This window comes from Martes martes (genome assembly GCF_963455335.1).
Source record: "Martes martes genome assembly, chromosome: 1".
In the NCBI taxonomy this organism is placed as follows: Eukaryota; Metazoa; Chordata; class Mammalia; order Carnivora; family Mustelidae; genus Martes; species Martes martes.
The window spans coordinates 204,258,279-204,285,266 of NC_137888.1; the positions used below are offsets into that span (position 1 = coordinate 204,258,279).

At 58.9% G+C, this 26,988-nt stretch overlaps 2 protein-coding genes across 4 annotated transcripts in view; one reads left to right on the plus strand and one right to left on the minus strand.

Annotated features, from left to right (window-relative positions):
- On the plus strand, window positions 1-18,923 carry CHERP (calcium homeostasis endoplasmic reticulum protein). Of its 2 annotated transcripts, none has more exons than XM_080823857.1 (17): window positions 1-602; window positions 912-1,085; window positions 4,267-4,451; window positions 5,522-5,659; window positions 5,954-6,105; window positions 7,692-7,836; window positions 7,937-8,026; window positions 9,266-9,518; window positions 10,242-10,417; window positions 12,276-12,711; window positions 13,826-14,064; window positions 15,071-15,204; window positions 15,980-16,066; window positions 16,429-16,572; window positions 16,657-16,773; window positions 17,251-17,345; window positions 17,614-18,923. In XM_080823857.1, the coding sequence occupies exons 1-17, from the start codon at window positions 578-580 to the stop codon at window positions 17,805-17,807; spliced, it is 2,784 nt and encodes a 927-aa protein (XP_080679983.1). In that variant the 5' UTR covers window positions 1-577; the 3' UTR covers window positions 17,808-18,923. The 2 variants fall into 2 exon arrangements, with proteins under 2 accessions (XP_080679983.1, XP_080679984.1); XM_080823858.1 differs by having other exon boundaries at window positions 7,725-7,836.
- LOC308355544 (uncharacterized protein C19orf44) overlaps window positions 18,230-26,988 on the minus strand; it is a 16,984-nt gene continuing 8,225 nt past the window's right edge. The window contains exons 4-9 of one of the 2 annotated variants that reach the window (XM_080823870.1): window positions 24,942-25,015; window positions 23,842-24,244; window positions 22,472-22,567; window positions 20,935-21,101; window positions 19,452-19,533; window positions 18,230-19,381 (exon numbers count right to left, since the gene is read on the minus strand). In XM_080823870.1, the coding sequence (XP_080679996.1) occupies window positions 19,462-19,533; window positions 20,935-21,101; window positions 22,472-22,567; window positions 23,842-24,244; window positions 24,942-25,015 (812 nt within the window). In that variant the 3' untranslated portion in view covers window positions 18,230-19,381; window positions 19,452-19,461. The remainder of the gene's footprint in view (window positions 19,382-19,451; window positions 19,534-20,934; window positions 21,102-22,471; window positions 22,568-23,841; window positions 24,245-24,941; window positions 25,016-26,988) is intronic. The other variant, XM_080823869.1, reaches the window with a different exon arrangement.

The window sequence follows — 26,988 nt, forward strand, 5'->3', positions numbered from 1 at the left end:
CACTGGGTCGAGCGAAAGACAATGAGCGGGAGGATCTTGGGAACCTTAATAAGCCCAGTTCCATCCCCTCTAAGCCCATCGCCTCCCGGTTCTACTTCCCGGCGTCGCGGCCCGGGAGCCTCCCGGACGCACCTCACCTCGTAGTCTTCTCACCGCAGCCCCGCGGGAAGGAACTCCCCAGAGCCCTGGTCCAGCGGAAAACGCGGCCTGCCAAGCCCATCGGCTGCGACGCGAGCGGGGAAAGACGCCAGCACAGTGGCTAACGGTAGTCTGCACCGTTCCAGCCGTTCCAGCCGTTCCGGGGCGTAGCGCGACAGCGGACCTCGCGCAAGCGCGGGAAAGTCCCCGCGCGTGCGTATTGTCAGCCCCTAGCGCGCGCCCGGCCTCGCGCGGCTTCTTCCCGCCTGCCTTCTGCCCTCACTTCCGCGGTTTCCCGGCGACGGCCGTAAGTGGAGGGCGGAAACAGCCCGCGAGGCGAGCCGTAAACGGCTCCCTCGCGCCACTTCCGGCCGGCTTCCGCAGACGGGGCTGGTGGGCGATCGTGAGGCGCCGGAGGACGTTCCCTGCGGCCGGAGCCATGGAGATGCCTCTGCCGCCCGACGGTGAGGCCCAGCGTGGGCTCGGGGACCGTTTCTTTCTCCCTGGAATCCCTTCTCGGTCCGCCCCGCCTTCCGGGGTTTCCGGGCCTAGGAGGGGGCGGGGCTCGGCCTCCCGGGTTCGCCTGCGGCCTCTCCCGCGGGTCCCCGCATCCCCGGCGCGTGTGTGGCCCCTATCGGGACCCGTACAAGGGCGGCCTCTCCGGAGCCCAGCCCTGGGGACCCCGGCCCGGCGGACTGGGGCTGCGACGCCAGGGCCCCCGGATTTGGGCGGTCCTCGCTGACGCCCCGCGTGGCCTTTTCTCCGTCCTCCAGACCAGGAGCTTCGAAATGTCATCGACAAGCTGGCCCAGTTCGTGGCTCGCAACGGGCCCGAGTTTGAGAAGATGACGATGGAGAAGCAAAAGGACAACCCGAAATTCTCGTTTCTGTTCGGAGGCGAGTTCTACAGTTATTACAAGTGCAAGCTGGCGCTGGAGCAGCAGCAGCGTGAGTTCTCTCCAGCTCTCAGGCCGTCCCTTCCAGCGATTCCCTTCTCTGACTCCAGTTCGGGCTCCGCCACAAACCGCCTTCCTGTGGGCCGCATGCTCTGTTTCTGAAAATGGGGCAGCTGCGCCTTCATGATCCCTTCCGCTGTTCCCAGGGCCCTGCACGGAGCGGCTGCTGGGTCCGAGTGTAATGGAGAACGAGGTTATCGATCCTGCTGGGCTCTGTATCAGGGATTTCTCTGTTGTTCTTGCAGATGTGATGACTTAAGTCAGCAGAAGTAGAGTGACTGTTTCGGTGTTTTTCCAGGGTAGAAGTTAGAGAAGCTGGACGGGGACCCTCCTGGCAGGCACGGTCCAGCACCCTTTGCAAGCTCTGTGGATCTAGCAAGATTTTTGTGCATTTCAGGTGTTTGCAGTCCAGATCCAAAAGACTTGTTTGAGTTTTAGTTTTTGGCAGATGTTTGTCGATGTTCACTGGGCTGGGTATCAGGATTCCAGCTCTGCCCTCAAAAGAGTTTAAGATGGGTTTAAGAATCACAGCTGGCCTTTGAATAATAGATAGTCACCTGGGGGCAGGGTCCCTGAGGGCAGAGCCCACCTCTCTCTTGTTGCATGTCACATTTCTAGATGCATTGTTTGAATGAATGAGGTTGGGGCTGCCAAGTAGTTGGGCATTGACTACAAGCTCCCTGAGGCCAACCAGATCTTGTTTGGGTCTTGTGCCCTAGTACATGGTACTTAGTAGGTGTTCAATAAAAAGCTTGTGAGAAACAGCAAAGGTGCAGTGGCTTGAGTAAATACAGTGTGTTTAGGGAGCGGTAAGAGAGATCATGAGAGGCCCAGCACGGCTGGAGCATGGAATGTGTATAGAGGAGGGAGGGGCTTGATCTGGAGTGGTAAATGCCAGCAGGAAGGTTTGGGTTTTCTCCCACAGTCTAGGGGTTCGTCTGGTGCCCAGTTAGGTTTGAATGGAGGTGGGGGTGATTTGCCTAAAACCGTAGGCAAATTGTGTTGTGTTACAAAAACGTGTTTTTGGAGCAACCATCCCTTGGCCCCAGCACATCACTTTGGAAACTGCTGCTATAGGCGGCGAAAAGCCACAAGAGAGTTTGAAAGAAGGGAGAGCTGGGTCAGGTGTGTGTGGCCAGTGTGGCCTCTACCGTGGCCAGTAGAGGACAGGCTGCAGGGGCCATGAGTGGAGGCTGCAGACCAGCGAGGTTAGTTAATGGTAAGGTCTGAATTCGGTCAGCAGGTTGAGTCAGAGGGGCCATGGGAGCAAGTGGGGTTAAGGGGTAGAATTCATGAACTGGGACACCATTTGGATATTGACGAGGGTGGCATAACCAGGCAGAGGACAGTGCTTTGATTCCGGTGACTGTGACGGGAGCTACTGTTTTCCCTGCAAGGGGAGCCCACTCCCTCCCTGGAGGGTCAGAAATCAGAAGCCACTTGGGACTTGGTAATGTAAGGGGGGGAAGGATAGGGTGCTTCTAACGGGAAGATGGGGGTTCAAGAAATGCCTTGTGCAGGCAATAGCATTTCAGCTGAGATTAAAGGATGTTTGACAGTTAGCCAGATGGAAACAAAAAAGGGAAAAGTTCACAGAGGAAAGAGCCTTGGGAGGGGCTGGGAGTGGAGGGGGCAGTAGCTCAGAGTGGGTAAAGCCCAGGGAAGGGGGCATGCTTGGAGTGGGCAGAGGCCAGTGTGCAGAGGAGGGGAGGGCTGGCTGGCCAGGGACTTAGGAATTCTCTCAGAAGCTTCTGGGGAGGTCTTGGAGGATTTCAGGTCTGTGTTGCAGAGCAGGCTTAGCCACGGTGTAGCTGGCACTCCACCTTGGTAGTTTGAGGAGTAAGCCCCAAGGCTCTCTTAGAAAGGCGCTTCACAAAGTCTGGTAAAGGCCTAGTTTTTTATTTTTCGTTTTGTAAAACTTCCAACCTGTTGTGGAAAGTACCCTTTTGCAAAATGCAATAAAACATGACCTGTGAAACATCGAGTTGCTATGAAGGTGCCAGGAGGATCCCTTGGCATTTCTATACTCGTCTGGTCCGGGTTCCACCCCGGGCTGGTCCTCAGACTGCACGTGAACAGCAGCTCTCTGGCCGTGCTGGGGAGAAGTACAGGGGGCAGGATGGGACACAGGGAGATCAGTTCCAAGGGTGATGCAAGTGACAGCAGAGTCATAGCAGTGATGGCAGGGACACAGGCTGAAGTGTCATCTGGGAGGTTGCCTTTACCACCCAGGGTGGCTTGTTAGTGCGGGGCATGAGGGAGAAAGATACGCCTGGACCTTCTGGACTTCGGTTAAGGGCATAGCCGTGCTGGCCACGGAGGCCGGGAGGGGCCCTGGGGAGGTGGAGCACATGGCAAGAGGACACGCGGGCCTGTTTGAAGTTCCTTTGTAAAGTCAGTGGGCTGTTTAGTCCTTGATCAGATCGATCGTGCGAGGATTCCAGGATGGAGAGGGTAGAGGAAGGAGCTGTGGCTTGCAGCTTCTGTGTCCCACTACCCTGTGGACTGGCCTAGAGGAGCGGGCACAACCAGGCACCCCTGCATTCAGGGGTCCAGCGGAGGAAGACACAGGGGCCTGGGGGTGGCCACACAGGGCCACGTGAGACAAGGACCTGAGACAGGGCAGAGAGGCCGAGGAACAATGTCCGTGGCTGCCCTGGGGTGGGGGGTGCACAGCCAGACTGCTGGGGGGCGACAGAAACGGGAGCAAAGAATTAAAGATGAGTCTCAGTGGTAAGATCGGTGGCAGAGGGACGTGGGGCAAAGGGAGCGTTTTTAAAGACGGGAGCTGCTCAGGAGGTGGCGGGGTCAGGACTCGAGAGATCCCCTTGGGGAGGGCTGTTTGTCTACCAGCAGCCATGATCTGGGTTCAGCAGAGGCAGGGGCGTGGGTGAAGGGTGTAGGGGGATGGATGTGGTCGCAGCTGGAAGGCCGGTGGGCCAAGCCAGATGGTGGGTGGGAAAGGGGGCAAGGTGATGTCACACTGGAAAGGGTCCAGGGCTAGGACCCTGTCAGTGGGGGGCAAGGCAGGAGGGGCCAGGCACAGAGTGACGGGTCTGCAGCACCGTGCAGGGGTCCTTGTGGGTGGGAGTCTAGGCAGGGGTTGGAGCTGCCAGAGCGGCAGCCGAGGGATTGCCTCCTCATGGGGGCCACCTTTCCTCCTCTCCCACCAGTCATCTGCAAGCAGCAGGCCCCAGAGCTGGAGCCAGCCGCGGCCCTGCCCCCCCTACCCCAGCCCCCGCTGGCCCCGGCTGCGCCCATCCCGCCAGCCCAGGGAGCCCCATCCATGGACGAGCTCATCCAGCAGAGCCAGTGGAACCTGCAGCAGCAGGAGCAGCACCTGTTAGCCCTCCGACAGGTACGGGCCTGCTCCTCCTTCCCACCCCCTCCCCGTCTCCCCTCTGGTCCGAGCTACGTGCCAGGAGCTCAGCCTGTGCCTCTAGGTTTGCATGCAGCAGGCAGAAGAATGCCTCACCACACGTCGGCCACCTGCGTCTCCCCCGGGGCTGCCACCACCTGTGGTGTTTCAGCTCAGCCCCTGACACCGGACACACTGTTGCTGCTGCTTGTGGGTGAAGTGATTCCACAAGCTCTCTGCTCAGACACCCTTTGTGCGGGATGGACGCCCACGAGTGGGGCCACGCGTTAGGAACCGTGAAGTAACCATGCAGGCCAGGTGGCCTCTGGCGCCCTTGGCTCCAGCTCCTGCTCGCTAGGTCACCCCGTGCTGTCGTAGGGAAGGACCCTTTTGTCCTGGTTTGTCATCATCTGATTTTTTGGCCGAAGTACAATAGGATGAGTCGTTAGAAAAACAAGACAAGTAAAAAACAAGAGCTCTGAAGCACTAGCCCCACTTTTATTACTGGATGCAAGATGTAAAATTACCATCATTCTGCTGAAAACAAATCTAGAAACCCCCCTTAGTTTCCACACAGCGCTCGTCAGGGACTGGGGGGCCTGACTGCCCAAGCCCGCAGCAGCTCTGGGCCTCAGCCCCTTCCCAGTCTGCAGATCTAGTCAGCGAGGCCCCGCGTCCCGACTTGATTCCCATTTCCCTGACTGCTAGTGTGGTTGTTCACCTTCCCCTTGACTGGCGACAGTTCGGACGTCTTCTCAGTGTTGTCGTCTGTCGTCTGTCCTCACCAGTCCCTCCGCTTTCTCTCTGTTTTCGTTGATTTGCTGAGGTTTCTCGTTCTTCGGGGTGTTATTCTTCCATCTGTCACCTCAGGGCAGACATCGTCTCCTGCTGTGTCCTGGCTTGCTTTATCCTGTGCCTGCTGTGGTCACGGCTGTGACCATGACTGTCCCAGACGCCTGTCTCGGGGTTTGAGTGTGACATCCTGGCACCGGGAGCAGGGCACTGAGGGGCCAGGCTCTCCCTGGGCCGAGGTCCTCCTCACGCAGTCTCCATCCTGCTCGGCTTCCTAGGAGCAGGTGACCGCGGCTGTGGCCCACGCCGTAGAGCAGCAGATGCAGAAGCTCCTGGAGGAGACCCAGCTGGACATGAATGAGTTTGACAACCTGCTGCAACCCATCATTGACACCTGCACCAAAGATGCCATCTCGGTGAGGGCAGGTGGCAGAGGGGGTTGCTCCCGGAACGGGTGCTCCCGATGAGGGGAAGTTCCCAGGCTGGGCTGCTCTAGGGGAGCTATCTCTCCCTCGCCTTCCCTCTCGAGCACGGGGCGGGGTGGGGGGGGGGTGGCGGGACAGCCTGTGGGCAAGGTGTGCTGCTCCCGGGGCCGAAGGCAGGTGGCAGCTCAGGGTGCCCCTGAGCCCTGGGACGCTGCACGCCCGGGCTATGCCCTTGCCCTGCGCACCCGCACACGCCCCGACTCACCGCCAGCCTGTCTGTTGCAGGCCGGGAAGAACTGGATGTTCAGCAACGCCAAGTCCCCGCCGCACTGTGAGCTGATGGCGGGCCACCTCCGGAACCGCATCACGGCCGACGGGGCACACTTTGAGCTGCGGCTGCACCTCATCTACCTGATCAATGACGTCCTGCACCACTGGTGAGGGCCCCGCCGGACTGCATCTCTCCGCTCGCGCCTGCCGGCCCTCTGGGGGCTGCGCTTACAGCCTGGCCTGCCTGGGGACTTGGGGGGGGCGTCGCTTGTCCAAAGACCCCAGAGGAGGGTTGGTCTGAGCCATGAGCTCACCATCGGAGGACACCCCGCGCCCCTACACCTTGGCCCTGTCACTGGGGCCGCTGTCCCTTCCACGCTGTCCTCGGGGAAGCATCTGGGTGTCTTTCCATGTCCGTCTCTCTCCAGCGCCAGCTTCTCTGTGCGTGATCTACACACAGACACAGCCCTGTCCCCTGACTGCGCTGCTGCAGGATCCCTCCCAGGGGTCTGCTCTGCTGCCCTCTCTCCTGCCCCCGCCCCTCCCCCCAGCCCTCCTGAGGCCAGGCCGGTGTTTGCAGCGTCTGCTACCTTGATGCTAGAGGGTCACTTGACAGACCCCGACCCGACAGCTGGGCCAGAGCAGGCCCAGGGAGGGGACCGGCGGAAGCGCACGTTGTTGGCAAGACTAGTCCTTAGCCGTCCAGAGTGGCTGCCAAGTTTGGCTTTGAGCTTGGCCTGGCCGAAGGGGATGGTTCCCGTGAGAGCAGCAGAAATGGATTCTGCCTCTCCCTGACCCTTCCCCCATCTTGCCCCATCGCCTGCTGCGTGCGTGCAGCTTGGGTCCCTGCCCCTCCGCTCCCTGTTTCCTGTGCCACACAGGTGGCTCCGTTGCCACTTGGCCACTCCCTGCCTCATCACTCCTTTATTCCTTTGCTGTTGGGAGACCAGCAGCTGCTCAGAACCTTCTTTGCTCTTCTGCTTCCACCAGCCGCTGTGCTGACCAGGGCAGCTCTGCAGAGACACAGCCCATGGCTGGCGGTCGTCCTGCCATCCTCCTCTTGAGTTGTGCTCTGTCTAGGAGCCCTGTGCGCTCACCCTGTCCTCCCTTCCCTCCTCTCTCCTCCCTTTCCCTCCCCTCTCCTCCTCTTCCCTCCCTTCCCCACCCCCAGCTGACTCTGAGCACCCTCCGGTGAGCTTGGTGATGGGAGGGCTTCTGGCTGCTCGCCTCCTGCCCTGCTTCCTCCTCTAGGAGACACCACGTGTGCCATCAGCCTCTACCGCCCTCCATGCCCAGTCACATGTGCAGCGCCCCGGGAGGATGGGAGGGCAGGCTGCTTCATGTCCCTAGATGCCTGGCCTATCTGGCACCCTCCCTCTGGCTCCTAAAAGTGGGGCTCAAGCCGAGGTCTTGTGCATGGGGGTGACAGGGCTGAGTGAGGCCATGTGGACAGCTGGGGCTCCTACGGGTCTTGGGTCCGTGGGTCCGTGTGTCCTTGTGCCACCCCTGGAGGGAGGGCTTATTTTACTGATCCGGAGTCCAAAGTGACAACCCTTGCTCTGAAGGTCCACAGGCTGTTCTTTTCCTTCTTCCACTATGGTCCGTCTGTCCCTTGGGCCCAGTCGCCAGCACAGGTCTTATAGGGAGCCCAGCCCTTGTCCCAGCCGGGTTGGGGGCCCACGTCCCAAGAAGGCAGAGGGTGCTGTGGCTGGAGCCGCAATGGTAACGGGCGCGTGGCCGGGTCCCGCCCCAGGGCCCTGACGCGCGGAAGGTCTCTCCCTCACAGCCAGCGCAAGCAGGCCAGGGAGCTGCTGGCCGCCCTGCAGAAAGTCGTGGTGCCCATCTACTGCACCAGCTTCTTGGCCGTGGAGGAGGACAAGCAGCAGAAGATTGCCCGGGTATGTGGGGCAGCCGGGAGACGCGGGGGGGAGAGGGACAGGGTGGTGGGGACACTAGGTTTCCTGCTGACGCAGCCTCTCCCTCCTCCCCTGCATCCAGCTCCTGCAGCTCTGGGAGAAGAATGGCTATTTTGACGACTCCATCATCCAGCAGCTACAGAGCCCGGCCCTGGGGCTCGGCCAGTACCAGGTGGGTGCCCTCCCCACCCATACGGCGCTCTGGGTGGACATGCCCAGAGGGTGTGGTGGCTGCCACCGCAGCACATTCCCAGAAGTCATGTGGCCCCCAGCTCCCTCCTGGGGAACGGGCGATTTCAAAGGCCAGGTTGTACTTTCCAAATGGGGCTCCCACCTGTCTCTCTGGAATGGTGGTGAGCAGCAGCCTCTGGGGACTCCCATCCCGTCCACTGTGACCACTGAGCCCCTCCCAGATGAGCCCGCCTGCCCCAGGGTGTGGTCTGATTGTGTAGGCGGCATTCCCTGTGTGCACGTCTGTCTTCTCGCCCGGGAGGCGTCTGCTCAGAGTATGGGGCGGGGGTTGTGCAAGGCGGGCAGGGAGGGCCGGTCAGGTCTCCTCGGCCACCTCTGCTGTGACGCTGGCATCACAGCCCTATCCGCAGCTGCTAGAAGAAAAGGCAGAGCTCACGCCCCCTTTTCTCAGGTGGAAAGCTGTCGTTTTTCTGTAAGGATCTGGTTGAATGTCAGAAGCTGGGTTGGCTGTGTCCTCTGTGATGGTCTTGAGGGCCACCGCCCTGCAGGGGTGCTTTCATACTCAGCCCAGTGAGGAACGTGCGTGCCATGCTTTTAAAATTTTTCCCGCTTGTTCTGTTAAGTAAAACAACAGACTTAATGCACCTTGTCACAGTGACGTGAACTGCTTTGTTTCTCCTGATTTTCTGCTTTCACCGCAGCTCACGTTTACTCAGCTGCCCTGGTCCCTTTCCCTGTTATCTCACCAAGTTCTCCCCCGAAATGCTTGAAGGATAGGTCCTGTTGCTCTGTTTTATAGCTGAGGAAGTCGAGGCTCAGCAAGGTTGTGACTTCCTCATCCCGGGCAGCGAGTGAGCAGCACAGCCCGTGACGGCGGGCTGGAATGCTCGTCCAGGTCGTGTCTGTAACGGTTGTGTGAGAGGACGGGGTGTGGCTCTCCGTGCCCCTTCCTGTGATCAGTGAATCACGGAGTTCACTGCAGCCAGCATCCTTGTCACCGGTTTGGGGCTAGATTTAGATGATCTGTGCTTGTCGAGACTGCATTTTTTGTGTTACGGGACTGTCCCCTCCCTGCCTGCCCGCCTGCCCCAGGGACTGCCTCATATTCCTCCGGCTTTCCAGGGCTCATCCCTGAGTGGCTCCGGAAGGGCTGGGTCTTGGCAGCAGGCTCCTGAGGCGTCTGTCCTGAGTGTCGGCCACTCTCCTCTTTTTCTGCCAGGCGACACTCATCAATGAGTATTCCTCGGTGGTCCAGCCGGTGCAGCTCGCCTTCCAACAGCAGATCCAGACCCTCAAGACGCAGCACGAGGAGTTTGTCAACAGCCTGGCCCAGCAGCAGCAGCAGCAGCAGCAGCAGCAGCAGCAGATTCAGATGCCACAAATGGAGGCCGAGGTCAAGGCCACCCCGCCGCCGCCTGCCCCGCCACCGGCCCCCACGCCCGCCCCTACCATCCCACCAACCACCCAGCCTGGTACGGGGCTTCCTGGGGGGGCCGCTCCTAGAAAGCAGCCTTCTTCCCCAGAGAAGGGCTCTGGTTCTACTGGCCTGGTTCTAGGATCTGTTTCCAAATGCCAGGCCCAGGGATTTCACAGGCAGATGCCCCCAAACCTTACCACTCAGGTGATTCCCTTCCTGTGCAAACCATCCCAGGGAACAGGAAAAGCTGCCCAAATCAGTTTTCGAGACCAGGCTTTTACACTGGAGGGACAAAGAGAAGGAATTATGGGTGTCAGGCATCATCCCTTCCAATAGAAATACTTCACATCTGAAATCTAACAAAGTATTAAAAAAAAAAAATGATGAGAAAATAGGCCTTCCCACAGGCACGTGTAAGGATGGTTTAGCACTTAGAATTCTTATCAAACAACAGATGAGGTAGGAAAAAATGATCTTTCAAGTGGATGAAGAAGGGATTTTTAATAAAATTCAGTGATGAAAATTTTTGAGCAAACTAGGTACAGAATAAGTTAAGGTATTTATCTGAAAGCTCTCGAAGGGGTGTGTCCTGGGTGAGGGCAGCCTCCCTGCCGCTCGCCGCCTTCCTGGAGGCCATCAGTTTCGGGCGGCTTCATGCAGCCAGGACTTCCTGAGAGGTAAAGGCCCAGCCTGAGTTGGTCCCGGTGTTACTGAACATGGTTTCAGGAGGCACCCGCTGACCATTGCCGCCACTAACCAACTTCTTGTCTGGCTCTAGATGACAGCAAGCCTCCCATCCAAATGCCCGGCTCCTCCGAGTATGATGCCTCAGGAGGAGTCCAGGATCCTGCCGCGGCCGGCCCCCGGGGCCCAGGGCCCCACGATCAGATCCCGCCCAACAAGCCCCCGTGGTTTGACCAGCCTCATCCTGTCGCTCCTTGGGGCCAGCAGCAGGTATTTCCCCAGACTTGCGGTGGGGGTGGCCGGGTGGTCCCCTGTGTGGGTCCGGGGGCTGGGCTAGGCTGGACTGGGCTGGCTTGCTGGGGAAACAGGTTCTACAGCGGCTTGGCGGGGGGCGGGGGGGGGGCAAGACAGGGCCTCACACCCATGCCCATGCCGACATCCGGGCCTCTTAGGAGCAGTGGTCCCTGTGTTCCTGTGAGGGCTGGGCAGTTTCGAACGGTCCATTACAGCAGGGTGAGCGGGGTTCTGTCCCTTCTCTAACTAGTTCAGCCAGCACGGCGCCGACATTCTGTCTCCCTGGAAAGAACACTGCTCACGTAGGGAAAGGGAAGGTCAGATATGTAGGGCTGGCAGTGCTTTCAGGGGCAGAGGTGGTAGTCACTCCCTCTGGTTCTTTGAGCTCAGAAACTTCTAGGCCAAGGCAGGGGTCATCTTATCCAGCGTAGCATGACTAGAAAACACCAGAAACATCCATTTGCTCTCTGGCCACTGGATCTGATCTCATGGAGCCTTTGGGTACAGCCCTGGCCTTTCCTGGACATCCACCTTCCCCTTGACAGGGCCCAGTGATTGCGGCCCTGCCAGGTGACTGTGGTGAGGACGGGAGGGAAACAGCTCTGGACTGACAAGCGGGGCTTGTGGCTTTGAGTTATCCATTGCACCTGTGCCCCCCACCCCCACCCCTGCCCAGAACCTGAGGTTCAGGAGAATAGATTTAATTTCACAGAAGATTGGGCATCCCCATAAACACAGCTCCCACTGCGAGCGCCCAGTGGTATCAGGCATCTTATGGGTACTCTCTGATGAGGGAACAGTTCTCATCCCCATCGTGTAGGTGTCTCAGGGTCACTTCTGGGGACTGGTAGGTTGGGCTTAGGACAACAAGGGTCCCCTTGCTGAGGGTCTGTCTTGGGGCAGAGGTACACTTGGTCTGGCCTGCCCACGTGGGATCTTACACATTTTGAAGTAACATTTTTTAAATATTAGTTTACTTGATCGACATATTGATATGATTTGATTTTTGGTATGTGGGGCTGGAACTCAATGGCCCCAAGATCATGATCTGAGCGGAGATCAAGAGTCGGATGCGTGACCGATGGAGCCACTCAGGTGCTCTGAAGTAATTCCTGTATTTAGAATATGGCTTTCTAATTTCTTGAAAGACCTGAGGGTGTGGTGTGGCCCAGGTCCACCTTTGCTGGTGGTCAGCGAGGCCAAGCAGCTGTAACCCTAAAGATGGGTCCCCTGGTCATCCAGTCCTAGGCACATCCCACTGTGGCCCTGAGTTTGGGGTTAAAATCCCAGTTTCAAGTCTCATAGCAGCTGGGTGAAATCCAGAGCTCATGTTGTCTCCCACCTACAGAAAGACCTCTCCTGAGACGGGGTTTGAGGGCAAGTAGTCACTATGGGAGCTGACCCAAAAGACCACCCAGAACAGAGGTTAAGTGACACGGAAGGGGCTATCATCAGGGCAGGTGTCTGCCGTGGGCTCCCGGGGTACAGCTCCTCCCTGCACTCCGCAGGCCGTGGGGGATGCACCCATGCACGAGCCACCAAGGGGCACGGGAACCGGGACGCGTCTGCCAGCTTCCAGGTCAGGCTGCCAAGCTGGGAGTGTTGGCATCCCTGGCACTTGGGGCCCGCCCAGCTCCAATGCAGGCTCAGGAAACCCTCAGCCGAGATGTAGGTCTGAGCCCAGGAGCGCGCACAGGCACCCCAACCCCCACTGCACAGCTGAGCAGAGGAGGCCACACTGTGTCGGGGCTGGGTTGCCTCCATGGCCGGAGAGCCACACCGCAGACGTGTGCCAAGCCTCGGGAGGGGCTCACGTCCACTCTTTGTCTTGCAGCCTCCCGAGCAGCCGCCCTACCCGCACCATCAGGGTGGGCCGCCCCACTGTCCCCCCTGGAACAACAGCCACGAGGGCATGTGGGGCGAACAGCGCGGGGACCCTGGCTGGAATGGCCAGCGTGACGCGCCCTGGAACAGCCAGCCCGACCCCAACTGGAACAGCCAGTTTGAGGGCCCCTGGAACAGCCAGCACGAGCAGCCGCCCTGGGGCGGGGGCCAGCGCGAGCCACCCTTCCGCATGCAGCGGCCGCCGCACTTCCGAGGGCCCTTCCCGCCCCACCAGCAGCATCCGCAGTTCAACCAGCCGCCGCACCCCCACAACTTCAACCGCTTCCCGCCCCGCTTCATGCAGGACGACTTCCCCCCGCGGCACCCCTTCGAGCGGCCGCCCTACCCTCACCGCTTCGACTACCCCCAGGGGGACTTCCCTGCCGGTGAGTGCGAGGGTGCCCGCCGTGGGGACCGTCCCGTGTCCGGGAAGCACTTCCCTCTCCTGCCCCTTGTTCCCTGAGGTGGTGCCGGCAGCTATTTGCGGGAGACCCCCTGTAGTGGCTGCCCCCCACCCCCCATGGCCAGGAGGGTGCTACTTGACATCAGCTGTGGGACCTGGGAGGTCCCCTGAGTCAGGGTGACAAGCCGGGGGTCATGGGATGGTGTAGAAGTCCCGTCTGGGCCCCCAGGCACGTGACACACACTGGGTCAGCAGTAGAGCTGAAGTCTCGTTCTGCTGCCCACACACCCGGGGAGGAGGAAAGACACGAGCCTTCTGGAAGGAGAGTCGCATGCAAGCTCCGCAGCAGACAGGCAGGCAGGGCAGGGAGTCTAGGGCCCTTCCCTGTTCCCTGTCCCGCTGTTTTTACCAGCTTTTTTCATTGCCTTTCTTGGAAGAATCTCTAGAGTTGTTGATCTTTTTCTTCTCAAAAAAAATTCATTTCTACTCTGTTGACACTTCTGTTTTTGCTTTAAACTCCATTCGCGGCTAGAAATTCAGCCGAGACCAAGGAGCACGTGTATTCGCTGGTCCACGCTTCCCAGGGCCATGGTAACAAAGTGCACATGGCAGGCACTTCCCCCAGCTCTGGGGGCTGGAAGTCAGAGACCACTGGGTCTTCTCCCCATCGTCATGTCCTCCTTCCTCTGGGCACATCGGTGTCCTGCCAGTTGTGTCGGATCGGGGTCCACCTGCAGGATCTCACCTCAATGAATCACCTTTTAAAAATGCCCCGTCTCTAAAGACAGTGGTAGCGATCGGCCTGTAACGTTGCTCCTTTAAGGTTTTGTGATTTCCCTGGTTTCCCCTTCCACCTTGGGTGGTGGTATGGGTGCAGGCCAGGTCGCCCCCAGCCCGGCTCCTCCCCGCCTAGCTACACGACCCCAGGCAGCGCGAACAGGAGAGGAGGTGCTGGGCAGCGCTGCCCAGAAGCGGGTGGTGGGGCCTCTCTGAACACCTTCCATGGGCACTCATCCCCTCGCAGATCATGGCCGCGCTGTCCGCACTGCCCTGCTCACGGCTGCCTGGTAGGCCTGAGAGGAGTTTTTGTTTTGCAGAGATGGGACCCCCTCACCACCACCCCGGCCACCGCATGCCTCATCCTGGGATCAACGAGCACCCACCCTGGGGGGGGCCCCAGCACCCTGACTTCGGCCCTCCTCCCCATGGCTTCAACGGGCAGCCCCCCCACATGCGGCGACAGGGCCCTCCCCACATCAACCATGATGACCCTAGCCTGGTCCCCAACGTGCCCTACTTCGATCTGCCTGCGGGGCTGATGGCCCCCCTCGTGAAGGTAACGTCGCCACAGTGAGCACCCAGCTTCATAGCACACGCTGGTGCCGGCTTCTGGGCCTCCACGTGACGAGCTCAGACGTGGAGCCCAGTTCCCAGCAGGGGACGAACACTGCTTCTCAGGGTCCCTTCCCGCTCGTTGCTACGCCCAGCAGACGTGACTAGTCAATGGGAATGTGCCCGAGCCAACGCCTCTTCCTCGACTTGAATTCCTGAGGCGAAAACGAGCAAGGCCTGTGTCCTCTCTGCTCGCTCTTCACACGTCCCTCCCGGTGCTGCACGCTTTGTGGCCGTGAGGAGTGGGCCGGGCCGGGCGCGAGGTGCGGGTCCTCTTGATCCCGGCTCTGGGAAGCTACCTTGTTCAGAGGCTGACAGTGGAGGCCTTTCTTGGAGAAGGGGCGGCCCCCGAGCTGGGCCTGCAGGGAACACGGGGAGGGGCAGCGCTGGGGGTGTGCGGGGGGCAAGGCTAGGTTGGGAGCAGCTCCGGAGATGTGCTGGCGGGGCAGGGCACTTTCCGTCACTCCTGAGGCCCCATGGGACTAGAAGTTGAGAGGGGCCACACGGGGGTAGCAAGGGGTGCGAGCTGAGCTGGCTTCTGGCGACGGGGTTCCCTGGATTGGGCGGAGGCTGCTGTGACCTGGGAGGGGGCCCCGGGATAGGACTCGGGAGCACAGGGCAGAAGTCTCCAGGTGGCAGCATCTGGGATCCCTGTCGTGTCTCAGTAAACCGAGGGGTCTTACTGTCACCTCAGCTTGGAGGATGTGTGTCACGTGTTTTCTGGAGAGAGAACTTGGGCCCGAAGCAGTCTTCTGCCACCTCACCTAAGAGTCAGATCATTAGTGTGGCTGCAGCCTTGGTGGGATTCCCCAGGAAGGGCAGCAGGAGGAGCTAATGTCCAGGGTAACCCTGTATCCCCCGACCCTGCTCCCCCAGTCACCGCAGCACCCTGGGTGGGCCTGAGGGGGGCTCTGGCAGGGCGTGTCTGAGAACTGTGTTCTCCTCTACAGCTGGAAGACCATGAGTACAAGCCTTTGGACCCAAAAGACATCCGCCTCCCACCCCCCATGCCGCCCAGCGAGAGGCTGTTGGCAGCCGTGGAGGCCTTTTATAGTCCCCCCTCCCATGACAGGCCCAGGAACAGGTATGGCACTCGGGGACCAGGGATGGGCCTGGGCTGGGATTGGGGTCCTCTGTCTCCTTCTCCTGGCCTGACTTCTGCCTGGATTGGCTTCATGAGAAAGACTGCTAATGAGCATCCCTTCTGCCCCTGGTGGTATGCGGCCCGGCTGAGGAAAGGGGGCAGGCTGTACAGTGCTAGGCCGAGTTAGGGCCCGTCTCCCCACTGGCTGTGGGTAATGTGTGTCACACGTACGGTGGCTCTCAACGAACGGCCTCTCTAGTGGGGACACATTAGAGCAAGTTGGTCTCTCAGGTGTGCCATATTTCAGAAGCGGCTGACAGCTATGTGCCCCAGGCTTTGTCACAAGGACCCCCCCCCCCCCGGCCAGGACACCCGCCAACGGACTTGTCACCAGTCCAGCTAAAACCACCTCCTGCCCTGTTCTGGGCCACAGGCATGTCCATCTAGGAGTCAGAGCTCCTTGTCCCCAGTTAGATCATAGGCCTTAAGAGGCACCTGAGCTATCTCGGGAAACATCGATGTGGAAAAGGCATGGTAGCCAGGCCTATGCCCGGCCTCTCTGCTTCCCAGCAGGCAGCCCAGCCTCAGCCTGCTTCCCCCACGTGAGGAAGGGCCGCCTGTGGTGCCGGACCTGGCTCAGCGTCCAAGGGAATGAGGGAGGGGAGGACTGCATACCTAGACGCGTGCCCGGTGGGCTTTACTCCTGCCGACTTGCACGAGTTCCCTGCGGGAGGGAGGCTGGCAGAGTCACACAGGAAACGCCCGTGTCTTACAGCGAAGGCTGGGAGCAGAACGGCCTCTACGAGTTCTTCCGAGCGAAGATGCGGGCGCGGCGGCGGAAGGGCCAGGAAAAGCGCAACAGGTGAGGGCCCGAGTTCCCCTGTATGGTCAGCCTGCGTTGTGAGCTAGAGCAGGCCTCTGCCCGAGGCACTGTTAGACACCCTGGCAGACCCGCCATCCAGTCACGCCCCGGGCCGTCCTGGCTCCCCTGACGGGCAGGCGGAGGGAGGACCGGTCTCTGCTTGGTTCTGGGGTGGGTTTTCCCCGCAAGGCCCCAATGAAAACCTAAGACGCCAGCCCCAGAGGGGTTTGCTGTCATGTGTGATCAGCTGTGACCTGGAGCCCAGTCCGCTGAGGGGAATGGGCAGGTCTATACCCAGACCCGCCCACCTGGGGTCTTCCTGAAAGTTCAAGGTGCACCACTCACCAGGCCTCTCTCTGCAGCGGCCCCTCCCGGTCTCGGAGCAGATCCAAAAGCCGAGGGCGCTCTTCCTCCCGCTCCAACTCGAGGTCGTCCAAGTCCTCCGGCTCGTACTCCAGGTCCAGATCGCGCTCCTGCTCCCGCTCCTACTCCCGCTCCCGCTCCAGGTAGGCCGGGGGCCGTGCGCGTGGACTGGGGCCCCTCGGTGGCACCCGTGGCCGCGCCCACCGCCCGCTCTGTCCTCCCTGCAGGAGCCGCAGCCGGTCCCGCTCCTCCCGCAGCCGCTCCCGCTCCCGCTCGCGCTCACGTTCCAAGTCCTACTCCCCAGGAAGGAGACGTCGGTCACGGTCCCGGAGCCCCACCCCGCCGTAAGATTTCTGTCTTAACTGTCCAGCGACCGCTGGTAGCGCTGGAAGCCTCTGATGCTTTGCTCTGAATGTTGAAAGCTGTCGCTAGAAGATGTGCCCCCGGTGGCCCGTGCCGAGGCGGCCCCTCAGGGACCGCGAGTTCTAGCGCAGTGACAGTGGCACCTCACCTCTCACCTCGCTCGTACCTCCTGTGGTAACGTTGTAAAGCCTGAGGTAGCGGCGGGCTGTCTCTCAGCCGTCGGGGGTTCCGTGCGACCTGCCCTTGCCACTCAGTGTGGGGCAGGGCCCGGGGTAGGAGCTCCCCTAGCCGGCTGGCGAAGATGACAAAGAAGAATGCTAGAGACCCAGGATGTGTGTGTGTGTCCCTCTAACACTGGTGAATGTTCACACGCGCCACACGCTGTAATATTCTAAGAGTTTTCATTCCAATAAATGTATCGACTTTTTTTTAAAAAACGTAACCTGTCTTAATTTTAGTTCCTCGGCTGGTCTGGGTTCTAATTCAGCACCTCCTATACCTGATTCAAGGCTCGGGGAAGAGAACAAAGGACATCAGATGCTGGTGAAAATGGGTAAGGTTCCTGGGAAGAACCACCACCCGCTTTGGGCTTTCGGGGCTGGGGAGCCAGAGAAGGTTCCGGCTCGCTGCCAGAACTAGAGAGGGCGAAGCCGCACACTTCTCGCTGGGCATTCTTTCTCACCACAGCAGTCTCACGTGTGTAAACCACACGGGCGCATGTCGTTCAGCTCTGCACAGGAAGTCTTGTTTAAGTTCATGGATAAATGGGCCAGATTTCGACTTCCGTGCATTGTAACCGCCCTCCCCCCTTTCTTCTTAAGGCTGGAGTGGATCTGGTGGCCTCGGCGTGAAAGAGCAAGGGATTCAGGACCCCATCAAGGGGGGGGACGTCCGGGACAAGTGGGACCAGTACAAGGGTGTGGGCGTGGCCCTGGACGACCCCTACGAGAACTACCGCAGGAACAAGAGCTACTCCTTCATCGCCCGCATGAAGGCCAGAGACGAGTGCAAGTAGGCACTCCGCGGGCAGGAGCCGCGCCTCGGCTACTGCGTTGGGCCTTTGGGAACTTCCTGGCTCCCTGGCAGTGACAGACTGTAGGGACAGCTCGGGGGAGCGACAGAAGAGAAGGAAGACACTAGCTTGCCTAGGGAGAGTGCCATGCTCCAGAGCGTGGGAGGCCCCAAGCCCCGCCTGCAAACCAGCTCCCCGCAGAAGCCAGAACCCGCCTGGAGATGCCCCGGCCACTCAGCCACGAGCCTCCTTCCCTCGACAGAGAAGCAAGAAACACGAGAGCCTCTGCCCCTGGATACGAAGCCCCCTCGCTTGAAGGCACGGCCGTTCCACACCTCCCCGCAGTCCGCTCTTGGGCCTGGAGGAGCGTGGAGGACAGGCCCGAGGCCGGGCGCCGCTGACACACAGAAAAACAGACCCTTTCTGATTGGCACTTACACAGGGCTTTCATTTTTACTCCAGATGTTTAGTTTTAGAGAAGGGAATGTTGCTCTAAGAGGATCCCAGTGAGAATTTGGAACCTGATTCCTCTTAGGACGTGCTCACGGCCCGTAGTTCAATTAACTTTAGTTGTTTGAGTTGAAATTTTTTGTCCAAACGTTAGCCACTCACGGTCCCTGCAGAAACAAAGTTCTAAGGAAGCTGGTCTGAGGCATCTTCAGGTCATGGAGTGACGCCCTCGGAGAGCCTGTGCCCTTAGCGTCTCTGCTTGTGTTTGTCACTTAGAGGAACCCAACACCAGCGCTCGTGTGGACGGCCCACCCCGAGCCGGGCTGGGGAGAGCAAGCCCCGCTGCGCCTCGGGCCTGCCCCACCCCGCCGCCAAGGGGGCCAGGCCGGGAGGGTGGTCAGCGGGGACGGGCCGCGCCTGGCGTCTCTGGGCAGCTCGTGCGGTGCCGTCTCTTTGTACAGAACATTTTTCAAAAATTCTTTTCAGTAAGATGCAGAGTCCTCTCCAACTTTTCAACCTGATGTGATAAAATAATTTGATTTTGTTCTAGATTTCCTGTAGCTGTGAATTGTTTAAACGTGTCTGATTCAGGATAAAACGTAAACACGTGCTGTTAACGATTTCTTGTGGATTTTACTGTTTTGCCTTCAAATAAAAACTTTTTTTAAAGACCTTTTCCTCTGCGTGTTCGAGTTAGAAGTGTGCTCTGGCTGAGTCCAGAGGGGGCGTGCCCAGTGGGCCGGTGCTGTCTGAGTTGTGCTGTCCGCTCAGAAGCTGGGCCCTGGCGCGTCCCACAAGTATCCCCGGCATGGATGTCTCTCGTGGGCTCCTCTGGAGCAGACGGGGCTTCTCACCCCTTCCATGTCCTCCACTCACTGGGAAGGCAGCCCCTGGCCCGTCAGGCTGCCCTGCGGGGCTCCAGACAGGCGGGCGTCCTCCGTCGCCGCAGGAGTAGTGGTGACAGTGTCGCCCGTGGCTCCGTTTCCCCTGGCCGGTGCGTCCTCTCGGGTCTGGTGCTGGGCACCCCGAGGAGGTGGGGGCTGGGAGCGGTCAAGCACTCCGGAAAGGCTGGAGCTGGGATTCCACTCAGGTGAGTCCTCTGTGCCACCTGCCCCTGCCACGGTCACCTGGAAAACAACAAGGGTCACAGCCACTGCACTGGACCAGCTTGGCGTGAGCCCACTCGTCCCGCCTCACCTCTCCGTGCTCACAGCTCCTCCTTCACCTCCTGCAGGGCATCCTCCATGGACAGCGGGGCGGGCCTGTGCTGCCTGATGTACTGTGGGGCAGAGGACAGAGGTGTCACCACGGCGGCCTCAGTCTCCTGAGGGCTTGGGTGTTGGGAGGTGGCACCTGTCCCTGTGGCTCCGGGACAGGCCGACAGAAAAAAAGGCGGGATGCCACATGACAATGCCGTGGAAATGAGAGACGGACCCAGAAGGCTCGGGTCTGAAAGGAAGAGTGACCGTGGCTGGGGGTGGGGCTGGCAAAGGCGGGGGGGTCTACCAGGGGAGCCGTCAGAGCACATGGGGCCTGGGTGCCACTCCCAGGATGTGGGCCCAGCGCAGGCAGTGAGGAGCCATGGTGGGCTGCAGGCAGGTGACACGGGCGGACCCCTGGAGCTGTATCCCATCAACCAATGGGTAGGACCAACCCGAGGAAAAGGATGGCAGGGCTACAAGCGACAGTCTAGAATGGGGCAACCGTCGAGCAAACAACCCGTTTCCTTGAACAAATAAACTGCAAGGAGATGTCAGAGAAATGGGGTGGGGTGGGGGGGAGCAGGGGGAACCTGTGGAGCACGGGTTCTCAAAGTGGGTCCCCCCTTGGGCATGAGAGTCGAGAACCGCTGCTCTCTGACCAGAAGATAAAAAGACCCCGGACAATCTTGGTGTGTCTGGACTTCGGGTTCTGATGAAAACACAGTAACAAAATGTACAACTTGCACGAGACAAGTGGAAACCTAACACTGGATATCCAATGATACTAGGAAAAGCTCGTTTGCCTTTGGTATTATAACGGTATCCTGACTGTATTTTTTCAAAAGTCCTTGTTTTGAGAACTAGGGACTGAAACGTTTGTAGATAAAAGGACAAAAGCCACCATGCAAAATAGCTCATAGAGTATGATGCCATTTCTATGTAGAAATACACATTATTAAATAGAATGTTATACCTATTACATGGTAATACATATTTGGTAATATACGATAACACAATACTGTGTAGACTACGCATACTATAGTTCATGTTTACACGGGGAAAACCTGAAGAACATCGAGTTGGTAATAATCATCTCTGAAGTTAGGGAGGGCTTTACAAACTCTCTCTCTCTCTAACACCATCTTCATAAAATGAGAACAAATGGTTTATAACCAGACAAAAATTTGGGGAGAGAATGAGGTGTGACATTCTTGGTGCTTCAGGTCCCAGGACTAAGGAGAGAGGCCCCTCCGGGCCAGAGCTCGAGAAGGGTCTGCCGTCTGCTGAGGGACAGGACCAACCCCTCCACCCCCAAGAAGGCTGCCTTTGCTCCGAGGTCAGAGGCAGGCTCCTTACGCTGGGACCGCAGGCGGCTGGGTCCACAGCGTCCCCGCAGCGCCCGCCGGGGTTAGCGCTGTCCCCTCCGCGCGCCAAGGCCCCTGCCCACTCTCCCGGGAAGCGCAGCGTGCCACGGTCACCTGTTTGGTTTCCTCCAGGGTGTGGTAGTGGAACGAGTCCCGGTCCAGGGACCGCAGGAGGGACCCGTGCAGGTGCCGGCTGGCCTCCACGAACTGCTGCGTCAGGCTCAGCTGCTGCTTCAGCATGTCGTTGAGCGCCAACACGGCTGGGCTGTAGGCTGTCAGGGCTGTGCCACCTCCCTGTCACTTGGGCCGCCTCCCCACCCGTGCGCCCCAGAGCAGGGGGAGGGGGCCGGCCGCATGGGACCCACATGCTCTGCAGCGCCCCCGTGCAGCCACGTGGGGATGCCTTCTGGAAGGGACTGTCCCCCGAAGTACCCGAAGCCCCCCCCGCCCCCCACCCCAGGTGCCCCTACCCTGGAGTGAGCGAGCTGCTTCCTGCGGGTGGCGTGGGGCTCCGGGAGCTGCGCGGGTGGGAAGCTCAGCGCCCAGGAAGGAAGGTGAGTCTTCACGCCCGACCGCAGTGGAAGCCTAGTCAGTCAGGACCCCCTGCCCCACGGGAACCTTCTTCATGCCACTGAACTGGACACTTAGAAATAGCTAAGAGGGGACATCTTATGTTATGTGGGTTTTTTTTTTTTTTAATTATTTATTTATTTGGTAGAGACAGAGCGAGCATGAGCAGAGAGAAGGGAGAAGGAGACTCGCCCCCGAGCAGGGAGCCCGATGTGGGCTCGATCCCAGGACCCTGAGATCATGACCTGAGCCGAAGGCAGAGGCTTAACCCACTGAGCCACCGAGGCGTCCCATGGTATGTGTTCTTAAACAAAAAATTAAAATAATAAAAAATACAACTAAATATAAAGTTTTCATTAAATTCAAAACACATAAAAAATGGAAGTTGTGCAACCGTCCAGAAGGCTCATCGGGAGGCTGCGTAACAACACGGAACAAGCTCTGGGGTGCTAGCTAAGCGGGAGGGTTTTCTGAGACGATATAAACAATCCAGTGGTTACAACCACTATATTTTAATATCTCCATCTTTAAAAAAACTGAAAGGAGCAAAAACATAAGAGGTACTAGACAGACCCTAATTTGTATCCCTCAAGGGGTCAGTGGCCCCGTGGGGACCTGATGCAGCCCGGGCTCCCGTCAGCAGCTGCTGGGGCCTCCCCCACCACAGGCCGGGAGGGCTGCCCGGGCACCTGCCACTCCCCAGACTCAGCAAGGCTCCATGGCCTGGGGCTGCCGGGCTGGCCACCGCTCAGTACCGGCTGAGTGTCTTCGAGGGGAAAACTACTATGGATTCTGGACACAAAGGCACAGGGACGAACACACAGGAATAGCCCGGCTGGGGTAGAGGGCTCAGGGCTGTGTCACTCGTGACTCCCCTGTTTTATCAGACGTGGGTGTCCTTTGGCAAGACGGACCAAAGGTTCTCAGACACTCAGTCTGTCATCCGGGATCCTAGGAACCATGGCAGTTGCCTATGGCTGTGACAATCTCACCAAAAGGTTCCCTGAACCCAGCACTAACGTGGGGGCCCGCCCCGCCCATGGTGGCCTGACTGCCAGGACCCGCTGTGCCGGGCTGTTACCTTCTATCGAGTCCGCGCTGACGACGTGACTGGCAATGGGCACAGGGTCCACGTAGGCACCTCCCAGGGCAGGCCTGATAGCCGCCACACCGGCCCCTGTCCCAGGGACAAAGGGGGAGGGGAATGAGTGGGCAGGACACCTTTCATCAGTGGGTGGGACATGAGACTGGCTACATGAAGCTGATCTCTTCTCCTCTGAACAGGACAGCCCCCCTTCTGGCTTTGTTAACCTCTTCCCCCTTTCAAACTTCGCCCAAGCTGGCCTCCATCCTTCCGCTAGCTTTTCCTGGCACAAGTCAGTCGAGCTGTCCCAAGCGGTCATTACAGTCATGTGCACTGGTAACGGTGGCATCAGGCCCTCCCCTCCCTCGGCCTTCCATCTACAGGGCCACAGGCAGGCTTAGGAATGTGCCCTGAACTCGAAATCCGGTTTAGTTAGGCTGTGTCTTCCTTGCCTTTCAATGTCAGGCCTAGCCCAGGAAAATGGCATCAGCTGTGTTTGAGGACAAAACAATACAGAAATGCACACATTCGTCCGAGTCAGACAACCGCCTGTGCTGTCGGGCAGCACGAGGCTGTGGAGATGAACGAGGTGGTTTCCTGGGCTCCCAAGACCTTGAACGCCTTCTAGCGATCTGACTTGCCACATCTGCCTGACTTTCCTCCCTGAGAAACAAGAGAATGGCCCTGCCCTACCCCGCTGTGCAGCCCAGGCTGATCGATGGCTAAGCGGCCCCAAATCAAAATGAACACCACAGGGGAAACATACCCCGCCTCATGCAGCCCAGGAATAAGCTCTGCCAACCCTGGGGGTGTCCATCAAGATGAGAAAAGAGAGCGGAGGGAGGCTTAAAAGAAAGGGACCTTTCCATTCAGGTGGCCAAGACTGAAGCTGGGGCCAAGAGAAACGTCTAGAAGGTCACACTGGGTGTGAAGAGAAATGTTGGCCCGGGGCTACCACATTTCAACCCTGATGGTGCGAGTGGCATCACTAGGCACCGCAGGACGTGGAGCAGAGCCCCTAGCCTCTATCCATGAAACTGTCACTCGGCCACGACAGCCAGAACTGGTGCCAACCTGGCTGAGGTCCCCTGGGAACAGGATCACCACATTGCGAACCACCACCTTCGCTGTGGGACCTGAAACCTTTTGGGACATTTGAGAGCTTGGGAGGTGGTGGCAAACCCCCAAGGCAGCTGGCCCTCATCCTCGGAATAGGAAACGTGGCCCTGAGGCACCTCCCAAGCCGGCTAACGATGACGACCCGATCCCCCAGACTCTGAAGCTCTTCGTTGTGTTTCCAAGGATGCCCGCGGCATGCACCCTGAGAGCCCACCCCAAGAGCTCCCTCATGGGGCACATCCGCTTACCCTCTGCCCACTGGTAGGTGAAGGCGGGATCGAGGGTCTGCACGGCCGTCTCCTTCACGAGGACTCTCGTAATGTCCCTGACCTCCTTCTTCCAAGGCTTCAGTGTTGGCAGGGCAAGGTCTGGCTGCAGACTTCCAGAGAATTCTGTCGAAGTGTCCAGCGTCCTGTCGGGAGACTCCTCAGAACAGGACCTCGACTCGGATGCTGTTTCAAAATCTTCCGAGTAAGCCGAGCTCACTGTGCTCGCTGTGGGCTCCCGAGACTTCGGCCTTGGGCTGGGAGCCGCCTCCAGCCTGGGAGAGGTGGCCGACGGCTCACTCAGGCACTCTGAGACCTCGCTTAGAGTGGGGGCTCCCCCGGCCCGGAGGCTTTGGCTGGATGCCTCATCCTGCTGGCCTTCTTTCTAAAATGAAGAATGACAGAGGTAACTGGCATGTGGTTTTGTCCGAGCATCGTGCTCAGAATACCGCTGCGTTGGAATGGGTCCCCCAGCGGGCCCAGCAGGTGAGGGTCCGCACTGGCCCTTCGGTGGCTTTGGGCAGGCCCAGGACTGGGAGCGGAACCCGTGAGCCACTCTGGCACAGGGCTGCCAAATTTGAGCACTAATGGCGTGAGCCTGTGTCGGTGGCACGTGCACAAACGCTGCCAAAATGTCATCATTCTGTATTATTACAACATGCGTTTGGAAGTGAGGAGGTTACTAACATGGCAAGAATCACGACGGGGCACTGGGACGAGTATAGGTCAGCATGGCGTTGTTACGGAGCCGTTTAAGGGGGACCTGCTTTGATCACCTGCTATGTTAAGCAGCCTTGTCCCGTTATCACCCAAATCAGGATCTTTCACCGGGGTGTTCCTGACGTTCCAAACTCAAACATTGTCTGCAGCAGGGCCATCCTGTGCAGTGCGGGACCCTGAGCGGCGTCCCTGGCCGCCACCCCCAGGTGCAAGCAGCGCCCTCTACCCCAGTCATGACCAAAAATGTCTCCAGACATGCCAAGAGTCCCCTGGGGGTTAAGAACCACGGGCCTCAATGAAGCACCACCATTACAAACCTTTCCACGCCACCGACGATGAAAAGTGACGTCGGCTGTACTTACTCTCTGTTCCAGGTCTGAGTTCTCACTGACAGCTGGAGCCAGATCTTCAAGGGATAAAAGATTGATTCGAAAATCTGGAATCAAAAATGCAACAGGGCAACCCTGACTCATTTGTTTCCTTATGAGGTAGTGCGGAGTGCTAAGGATAGAAATGCAGGAAGCCGTCTCTGTCCTTAATAAGCCAGCACAGGGATCCACACGCCTCTTCTCTAAGTAGTAAATATTTCCCACTTTGTATCCTCGACTGTATCACAGTTACTCAGTGTAAACAAATGGATGTGGCTGTGTTCCAATAAAACTTTATTTATAAAAACAGACACTGGGCCAGATGAGTGGATGACAGCAATGCAGTGAAGGACGCCTGGTGTCAAACGTGCTCAAGGTATGGGGGGTGGGGTGGGGGCCACCTCAGGCAGACACAAGACTAGACCCGAAGTGTCCAAGTTCCCATTTAGAGCCAGTTAAGGGCACAGGAGCCTAAAGTGAACCAGCACTGGGCACGCCAAATGGCCCACCACCAGCAGCTGAACTCATGGGTGCTGGGACTTGGGAGTAGAGAATCCTATGTGGAGTTCCGGTATTCCAGATTCCTCTGGACCCAACAAATGAGTCTGCGTCTCCAGGCGGACGGGCAGCAAACATCAGCCAACACTGGCAGGAGCTCTATGACGTGGTTCAGTTCAGGCCCTGAAGCGCGGGAGGGGGCGGGGGCGGTGAGAGAGGGAGAATGTGTGTGGCAGTGGCACAGGGCTGGAGGCGAGGGGGCGAGGCCCACACTGCCTGCCCCCCAACACTGGCGGCCCGAAGCCCCAGAATGAATCCCCTCATCACCGCAATCCTGGGGGCTCACCCATCCCCCGAACTGTCTCCGCCACTCGCCACAGTTCACACGGCAGGCAGGTACAAAGACAACCCCGGAAGAGCATCGGAGCGGAAAGGCATCCCGGATGGCCTGAGCAAAGGCACTGGGGTGATTTTGGACTTGAGCACTCTGGAACAGCGCTGGCACAGGCTGAGGAACCACATCCTCATCATGACGGGCAGCCCTCACACGCACATGTTGCTGTGGAGGACCAGCCCGTGCTTCGCATGCACAGTCTCACAAGCATGGCTCCGTCCCCGCCTCGCAGATGAGGAAACTGAGGCACAGAGAGCCCAAGACTGCACAGCCAGTAAGAGGTGAGGCCAGGACGTCCATGCCAGCTAGGTCAGACCCTAAACTCAGAATGTATTCACCTCTCCTCCTTGCCTCCCTCTCTGAGGCTACATCTGGATGAGGGAGGGCAGGGACCGGCCACCAGGAGAGAGCCCTCAAGGCTGGCAGTGAGGACAGAGAGGCAGTGGGACTGGCCGTACATGGGGCTGGGGGGCAAGGACACTTACTTATCAGCCCCTCAGGCCCAAGGATCAAAACCACGATTAGCGAGGTGTCACATGCCATCCTGTAGATGGCAGCCACTGAGGGTGCCCCAAGGGGCTTCTCACACCCCTAAGGAGGGCACCTGTGTTGGCAACAGCCCCCCACCCCCGTCTTGGCAGAGCTGCTGCAGCCCCACTGCGGCATTCACACCCACATTAGTCTGTGATGGGGTTCGGGACACACCACCCCGAGACTCGGCACCCTGGCATACTGAGTATTTCAGGCTGAAGGTACTTGACCCATGGCAGGTGCTTCGAGAATTCTCTGTCCTTCTGCCCCAAAGCAGCTCATGAGACCCTCCTGTGAGAAGTGCCCTCCCTCCACTTGCAGGAAAGGAGCCTCCTCTTTCCAAGATGGGGGGATGCCAAGAGGAACCCCAGCAGGCCTCTAAGTTTGTCCATTTCCTACCCCTAGCTCATTGCCTTTTGTCCAATCACGTTTTTCCACGGCTTCCCACTCCTCATCGAGCCTAGCATAAAACGTTCACACACAACTGTTTCTCTGGTCGTCTGTTTCCTTATGAAGGCTCCTATGTCACATAAAACTTATGCTGGATATTTATTTAACATCTGTATGCTTTTCTCCTGTGAATCTGTCTTTTGTTGCAGGGCCCCGCCTGAGACCGTG